General features: G+C 34.1%; 1 protein-coding gene across 1 annotated transcript in view; it reads right to left on the bottom strand.

Moving 5' to 3' along the window:
- Positions 1-3,894: 3,894 nt before the first annotated feature.
- sv (shaven) overlaps positions 3,895-9,274 on the bottom strand; it is a 94,973-nt gene continuing 89,593 nt past the window's right edge. Inside the window, exons 9-10 of the mRNA XM_068768506.1 lie at positions 7,099-7,230; positions 3,895-4,007 (exon numbers count right to left, since the gene is read on the bottom strand). Of these exons, the coding sequence (XP_068624607.1) occupies positions 3,895-4,007; positions 7,099-7,230 (245 nt within the window). The remainder of the gene's footprint in view (positions 4,008-7,098; positions 7,231-9,274) is intronic.

The raw sequence follows: 9,274 nt of genomic DNA, 5'->3' as shown, positions 1-9,274 counted from the left end.
ACTTATGTACTGACTCATCACGATATCTCATGAACAATAAGGCTTTAAGGTTTGAAATTTGGTAAAAATATTTCTTTTGACAAGTAAAGATCAGTTAAGAATTGATTTTGTGTATTATACGAAATTCCACCATCAAATTAGTAGTTCATAAAAAATTTTTTTGAACTTCATGATTATTTTAATAAAGGACCCCTACTATTGGGGACCTATCGTACAACACCCATCTTGGTTTCACAGGGATATTTTTTTTACCAAATAATTTATTCGCTTTCTTTTGTTATAATTTATTCACTCTACTTTTGTTTCTTTTTCCTTCATATAATCTGTCATTCATTTACTTTTCGTGTATCACCTTTTTTCTTTTACTATTTCCTTCTGGACTAGTTTTTTATAATTGTTATTTGTTATATAAAAAATTATCATGAAATCACAGCCATAAGATTCAGTGTGGATCACACAAAATGGGTGGAGAATAAGTGGTATTAAATAGAAGCCTTACTGAATTTGTGGAATGTTTGCGTTGTGATAAAAAAGTAAGTTGAATTTGTTTCTAAGATGTATATTTCATCCCTTTCAAAACTGACTAAAGGCATTTTTCTAACGCTCTTTTCAGTCCTTGAAGCAGTCGGAAGTCTTTTACTTTTTTAGCCTTCAAGAACATTTTCGATTCAGTTTTTATCTCCTCTATCGTGTCAAAACGACGTCTTTCAATTGGCCTTTTATGTATACTGAATAGCCAGAAGTCGTATGGAGCCAAATCAGGTGAACACGATGGTTACGGAACGATATGAGTCGAATGCAGTCTGACATTGAGCAATCGACACTTGAACTTTCGAAACACAAAACATCCTTCAAAATGTTTTGGGCCGAGCCAAATGATAATCCGATTTTTGACAAATGTACGCTTGGCTGATTATACAGACAGAATTACCATTGAGTACTACAATGCCTTTTATTTCAAAAGTACCAATTTATATAAACATGTGTTATGCTTTAAATTTAACAATCGAACTATAATATAAACCCATGATATTTTCCATTTGATTTACAAGAAATCCAAAAAGATTTGTTACATGAAAAATGTATAAAGAAATAGCATTGGCAAATCCACTGTAAAATTGATATCCGAATCATCTTGACATATCTAAGCTCTCGTCTTTTAGCGAGTAGTGTGTAACTTGCGGAGTTATAATATTCAATTATATATATATAGAAATAGTTTTAAGCTTCGTTGTTTCTGTTTTTACACATATCATTTATATATATTAAATCTTATATATATAATTTAGTGATAATAATATATGTGCATGTTTTAAATATGTAATGAATTTTTACTTATTTATACGTACATATTTATCTATATTGGCATATTATACGTTGAATATAATTACTATTGAAATGTACTCATTAGCTATACGCTACATATCTTTTTTTGGTGGTCTGCAAGAAATTGCTTTTAGATTGTTAAAATCGCTTATTTAAAATTTATTTAGGTTATTATACAATTTTTTTTCTGTCGTATATGGATAAAAAGCATAGCGTTGATTTATGGGACTACATATTAGTTATCACATAAATCAACATCAGGGGAGTTTAAGGTACGAAATGATTCGTAATAGTTTCAACCCCACAAGGAATAGGCCTCCGCCAAAGATATCTATGAGAGGATATACCATTATCGCCACGATTGGTACACGGGGGACGATCGTACTGTGATATTATGGTACGCAGAGGACAATGCTGTCCATCCTATGGAAACTTATTTGTAAGTAGTTGTAATCCTTTATAATAATATATAAGATTGTAGCTCTAGAATTGAACCAATCTACGATAACAAGTTTCATTCGCTATCACTACTCAGTACTATTTTCAATCGTCTTATTTAAAGTGATCACTCTGAAACTGTATTGGAATGTAATAAGCCAATAACTTCAAACGGTACAAAGTCTGCAGAGAAAGATAGTAAACAATAACTTAAGAAAATCTCTGCTTGTACCACTTGGACACCGCTGCTCGTTTTACTTATTTATGGCTATTTAAGATTGCACCTCGGGAATTGAACCCCCGACCTGCGATTGCGAGTCTCAGTTCTCTACCACTGTTCATAAGGTACCCATACTGTATAACGATTTATAAGAAAAATATAATTAAAAAAATTATACATTTTTAAAGTTCAAATAATAAGTTTTAATATATATATATATATATATATATATATATTAAAACTTAAAATTACGGAATAGTTTTAGCGAAGTATATCTGTGGTTTAAATGCAAAAAGCTATATAAATTCGATTCTAGTTTTGAAACGAATTCCGTTCGAACAAATGAAGAACGGTGAAATATAAAACGCACGGTAACCGCAGGCGCCAACATATCTCCCCGAGGCACACCTCGAAAAGCGAGCCCGTCCAGCGGTTGCGGGTGATAAAACGTTTCAGATTTATTCAGAACACGCCGCCATTTGTATCCCGCCAGTTGTTAAATGGTCCAACGTTTTAAAGGCTGTAAAATCTGGCCAGAGCCGTAATGTACGTGCGGTCGAAGGCTTCGCTGAAGTCCGTCTCGTGAGGACCGAATTTAGGCTTCGTGCGCTGAGGTTTGGGTTAGTTTAACAAGATTTACGCGATACGTTTAGCCTAATTGTTCGTAAAAAGATTAGATAAAGATAAACACATACAAAAATATAACAAAAATACTTAAATTAAACATGAGAATAACAATGAAATACAAATAAATTTCAATTACATATTTTATAATAAAAATGTGTCCATCTCTGGACATCTATAATATTAAAATTATTAAGGCTGTTTTACACTAGGGATTTCTAAAGTGGTTGATACTTTATATACTTAAAAACCAAACGGATATCTGTTGTGCACGCTACATTCTCACTGTCAAAATCAAATTTAAATTCAAAACGTCCGTTACTTTAACATCATAAGCAGTAAGATACCACTGTAACTCTGATCCGTACAACAGATACTCTTTTTAATCATGTCTATAATGTATCGATCCTTCACATGCGTCAACAAACCAAGTTCCAGATATTTCGATCAACTAAAACTCTTGAATGTTATATTAAGATTTATTTACAACACTCTCATAGCGAACTCCACTCGCTACTCCCCCAGCACCTCCTTCAGGAACCTCCTAAGGCTTTCTAAAGACGTCCTTACAGATTCTATCGCAGGGTTCCCGCAACCCACTCGCCACACACCACACGGTTTAGACACTTGCAACACTGCAAGCGGTAACTCAACTTATACATCAACCACTCTACTGATGACCATGATCCATTTACCGCACGTAAAAACGTCGTGCGATGCTTAAAAATCAAGCACAACACTCTCCACTGTGTGTTACGTAAACGGCGTTGGCCTTCTAACGCCGCGAACAGTGTGGACGATCCGAAGTAGGATCAGTATCCTCGGTATCCTTTCCTTGGATCGCCGAGTGGTCCTCGCTGCCCTCCATGCTTTCACTCTACATAAATACACGAACAGCAACACTGACTCCACTAGGAAAGCCTCACTTCTACTGCCTCATTCTCCATCTGAGTGTCTAATTCAGAAACCCGAATGCTTTAGTTTTATATAGTTTAAGAACACTTCCACTCCGTGAACTCATTACCGATGAAGCTAGAAATGCCTAAGAGATAACAGCAAATACTTTACAGATACAATACGAAATACAATCACTCACTCGTAAAGCCTTTCTTTAAACACGCAACGCTAAATCAATGACCAAGACAGCTGTCAATGCTAAAAGTCAGTTGCTTCCACTTGACAATCCATTGGAAATTTATTAGTTTGATTCGTGTACAGTGTTCCTCGTTCCTGGTCTGATTTCATGATGATAAGTAAATGAAAAAAAAAACTGGAACATTTCTTACTCACCACTTGGACAGCAGGCCGGTGGCTGCTGAATGAGAGTAGGGTCCCCCGTACGGCGAGTACTGTGAATAAGGTGCCGCGTACGCATATTCGCTTGCCAATGTCGTCGTGCCTATAACATACAATTATATATTACATAAATGATGAAAAGATGAAAACCTTTTTTTAATATCAAATAGATGTACTGTAAAAAATGAAGTCCACTATAAATCTGTTGGCAATATTAGATTCCTTAGTATTCACGACAGCCGGGAATTAAACCAACAACCCTGGATCGTAATAACGATCATTAACCACCGAGCGATCACGGTTATGAGTGTCAACTTCCGTGATGGTTTAATTGCGGGTATGATGTTACTTCTTCTCAAGAAATATCCTCGCGTGAAGAAAATCGTGAAAAATTAGATCGTACTACTTAATTATAAAGACGCGTTCACACTTCACAAATGGATTACTTTAACTCGTGAATGTGAACACAGATTTCTATTTTACCGTAATTTAATATGTCTGTGTTTAAATACGCTAAGAAACAACTATAGTAAAGTCAAAAAATTTTAATAAGAGATTTCATCACCCATAATTTGTCTTTTTGATATATGTATATATGTTATATTTTAACTGCTTAATTGATGTTTGTATCGTATTTAGTTATTCATGTGATATAAGTATTGTAAGTAATCTTTATTAATATTTTAGTACAGATTTCCAATACGTTATGGCTTGCTTTATATATATTTATATATGTCTGAGTGTACGAAAAATAAATTTAAATTAATTTAATACGAAAAAGATCTGCGTTTGGATAGTTATCGTATATCCTACCTATTTTTAATAAAAAAGATAAAAAAAAAGAAATGACAGCCATTTTTAAATTTAGAATCATTAATGACATTGTCAACATGAATATGTCATTAAAACACTTGGTCTATATATACATTATATAGATATATTGAAAAGGATTAAATTTTAATTATTTTAGTACGAAAAAGATCTGTGTCTGTACAGCTATTCTATATCTCATCTTAAAAATGACGCCACCTACTTATAACAAATTAGTTAAAAAAAAAAATAGAAACGACTGCGATTTTTAAATTTAGAATCATTAATGATATTATCTACATGAATATATCATCAGAATGTAATAAAAACAACGCATTAAAATTTCCACATTTAAAACAACGAACGTCGAAACACACGTCGAATGAAATCGACACGCCTTCATACGGCCATTCAAAATTGTCGCGGGACACGCCCCTTGCCTGCCACGCAGAGCGCAACCACTCTCAGCCACCCCGCAGATGACACTTTAATATTTATGGCCGAAATAAGCCTCGGGAACCCGTTTGAAGATGACTCGTTCCCGGGATCACGCCACGGTTCGTTACGTGTCTTAGACAAAGCCCGTATGGCTCCCCCCCACTCGCTAAAATTATTTGCATAGCCCCGAATGACCTATTAAAGATGTCTGCTTCCCCCCATCGCCACCCCGGTAACAATATTGCGGTAGATTAAAGACCGCCGGCTTGAAGCTGTTTCAGAGAGAGGGTACGGGAGACTAATTTATCCCTGGATTATGATGTTTCGTTTAAAAATTCAAGTATGTTTTTTCATAAAGGATATCGCTTTTAATTTGTTATTACTTAGTGATATAAAAAAAATAACCTCTGTATAAAATGATCAATCTATGATATTTCACATTAACCAATATTTTGTTTAGGGTGGGTGATGATAAAATGATGAAGTACTTGGTGTTGAGCTTCTAGGAAAGTAATGAAATATTTCAAATAAAGATAGAATCAAAAGGTTACTATCCTGAATGGTTCGACATATTTTGTTGTAGTTTTAGAACTAGAAGTCTGTACGACTACACTAGTCATGAAAATACAGCCGTGCATACTCAGCAGGCATTTTTAGGCATCTAAAAATCTTATCGATAACTTCAATAATGAATCTCAATTTAAGTTAATATTATAAAAAACATAATTAAAGAATCTTCAAAGTTTTAAAAACAAAATCAAAGAGGGTCCCGCCTGTAACTTAAGCACTATGCCAGACCACTCTAACCAAGATCCAATTTACTCACGATGAGTCTGAACTTAAAATGCCGTAAGGAAAATACTATCCGTGCAAAAATCAATCGTATTGTTAGCTATCAAGTGCTAGAATAGCAAAGTAATATATTAATGGATATGCCGATGTTGAAACAAGATTAGCAAAACATAAGAAAACGAAATTCATCTCAACTTTACCTATGAACTATATGAAATAAAAATAAGTAAATATGAAATTGATTTCATGTTAAATTTATTCGAAATGCTTTATGAACGCTTCTTAATATTTCTTGTCATCGATCTAGCCCAGGGCTTCTTAAACTTTTGTCATTCACGACCCCATTTTTGATTGGAATTTCTTAACGACCCCATACAATTATAAAAGAAAAATAAATTAATATTTTTTATGACTTATTTATTAGGTAACAAATTACATATACATATGAAAATATACAGTTTTATAATTCGTTTTGAAACTTAAAAAAATCTAAAATTAAAAAATTGCACAAAAAATTATAAAATTGTATTTATATTAGGTTTAAAACCTTCAACAAATGCGTGTGTCTATACACTGCAAGTCAATGGTATATATAAATATTTGACATTAAAATCTCTCGACCCCAGAATTTTGCAACGCGACCCCATTTGAGGTCGCGACCCATAGTTTAAGAAGCCCTGATCTAGCCCAATGACGCCCCTGGCTTCCCCAAGAGATATCTATTCGCCACACTTGGCAGGTGGATTGGCGATTGCAGTGTGGTATTATGGTACGCAGAGGATTATATTTCGGTCCAACTAGTAGGAACCTACCAACCGCATTTACTGCCTTTATAACTATGTAAGTTTTGATAAGAAAGCTTTCGTGATAATAATTTAACTTTTTTTTTTTTTGATTTTGTGTAACTTATTCTGCTCCACATGTAGTAGGCAGAAGGTACACAGTGGGTTTCCATCTAGTGGGGAGATAACCCACGTCGCGTCTGCCGGCTTTTTTTCGAATTTCAAGAACCTTTCGGCTTTTAAAACCGTCGGTAACACCAGCTATGCTATGTGCTCTGCCAACTATAACTTTGAACAAGGACTTCTTCGAGCAATATCGATGACTTTTTAAATATAGTAGTGTTTACATAAAAATATGTTCAATAGACTTACCATCGTAGTGCGCGTAAGGAGGGTATGGTGGGGCCGGAGGCTGTAGTACCACCAGCGCTGCAGCATCGGGGCTTGCAGCTGCCGAAGGCGGTTCACCAGCACCACCATTGGAACCCGTTGAATCGTTGGTCGCTGTAGGAAACACACAATGATACTACACTGTGAATAGCGAAAGCAGTACATTCAAATTACTAATTCTATATTTAAATATTTTAGGAGCGTACAGATAATAATATAACGAAATAAAAGCTTCGTAATGTCATCATTAAATCCGAAGGTTGTTTTTTGCAGGACGAAGGCCTCCCCATAGATTTTTTGGACTAATTAAAGCCTCTTCTGATGTACCTTTCTGATAATGATTGTTCTTGGTCATGTTTATGATCAAATCAGTTCAAGATACTATTCTACTATATAATACGATACTATATATATATATATACAGGAATGGGGCTCAATTTGAGGCACAACACAATCTTTAACAACGGAAAATGCTTTATTTTCTTCTTACAAATAATATGACATCTGTCCTTCGCGCACACCTCACCTGACGTACATCCTTTTCCTTCCTTGACAGTCGTAGAGATACCACTCTCGTAAAAATAAATAAGCTATAATGAAATAATGAAGTATAAACTTATATATAAATGATGTAAAATCTTGAAAGAAGTGAATGTACATGTCATTAAAGCAATTATATCCAATCACCTATATAAAATGATGAACCCTGTTTAAAATATGTTACATTAATTAATCTTTCGTTTGGAATACGAAAGGCCAATAACTTCTGGCAGTAAATCAGCAGGTTCAGATAGCAAACAATAAATGTTTTTAACATGTAGTAATTAGAATTTTGAAAACGGTTTTTATACTATACTATCTATATATTGTTTGCCGCATACGCATTTATCAGCAGGCCGGCGGGCGGTGCACTTTGTTGCACGACTACTACTGCATGTGCGGAAGTGGCTAAATATTGGTCCTTTCCTTACTTAGGATGCACTTCCGGAAGGTAACGCCTGATTCCGCGAAATTCTATATTATCATCACGGTATTTATATTCTTAAACAAATGATTTTTGGATAGGGAATCCCCTGCAATAATTGTAAATTTAAAACAAATGCACCTATATCCAATCATTCTGTATGTTCGAAACGATCGATTTAGTATCATAAAATGATTATAATTTATAAGTTCATAAATAAATATTTAAATTTATTACATTGTTCAAAAAAAATTAGTTATTTTTGTTTCAAAAAAGGAACGGAATACGAAACGTGTACAAAATTTTAAAAAAGGAACTATCCGAAAGCGCCATTTTTCCCGCGTACCGCGTATAAATAAATCAATGTGTTCGTGGTAGTTTTTTTTTTCGTGGAGCACTGATCGATAGCACCCATTGCGCGGCGGTCGGTCCGCGCCGCTGTCTCTGCGAGATTTACGCCGGGCATGGATGCGTTGCGACTGCACTTTGTCGTACGATTTAATTGCAACAATACAGACGTACGAAGGCTATGGAAAAATTACTTCTATTCTACAACTACACTTATACAAGATTTATTATTACTAAATCTATTAATGCAATTTGTGTTGTATTAGTACAGTATTTATGACAATACAAATTTTGCCTTGAATTTAAATTTTTATTCTTTAGTATATTTGAATGTGTCATTTAAACGTTTCTATATTTAAAAAAAATTATATCGTGATTACAAATAAATAAATGTATTGACAAATCAATTAAAATATGATATAGATTAAATCATAATTTATTTAACGAAAAATTTCGAAATGTATATATTATTTATTGGAACAATTATGTCGAACATATCATTCTAGCCGTAGTTACTTTTCAGTATGCATCAGTAAACGACTCTATGATGACCTATCTTGTAATTTTTCAGAATTGCAAGTAAAAAGTCTATCAAACTAAACCTAATAAAATACATACTAGAATATTTAAATGAATTTATTTTTCAGAACGAATCAAAAGTAAGAATAAAACGGACTGATAAACGGGTCATCTTCAGGAGCTATATCACACCGATTAATGCCAAACTCAGAGTCCTGAGATCCTGAAGATGCCCTGTGGAGGGGTAAAACACGTGTTGAGTGGTTTGACGGTGGCAGTTGTGTAATTCACATTGTTTGCCGCATACGCATTTATCAGCAGGCTGGC

Source organism: Battus philenor, unplaced genomic scaffold, assembly GCF_028537555.1.
Source record: "Battus philenor isolate CCGP_79_NKW_IND1 unplaced genomic scaffold, ilBatPhil1.0.hap1 SCAF_26, whole genome shotgun sequence".
NCBI classification, from domain to species: domain Eukaryota; kingdom Metazoa; phylum Arthropoda; class Insecta; order Lepidoptera; family Papilionidae; genus Battus; species Battus philenor.
This window is presented reverse-complemented; position numbering and strand designations above follow the sequence as displayed.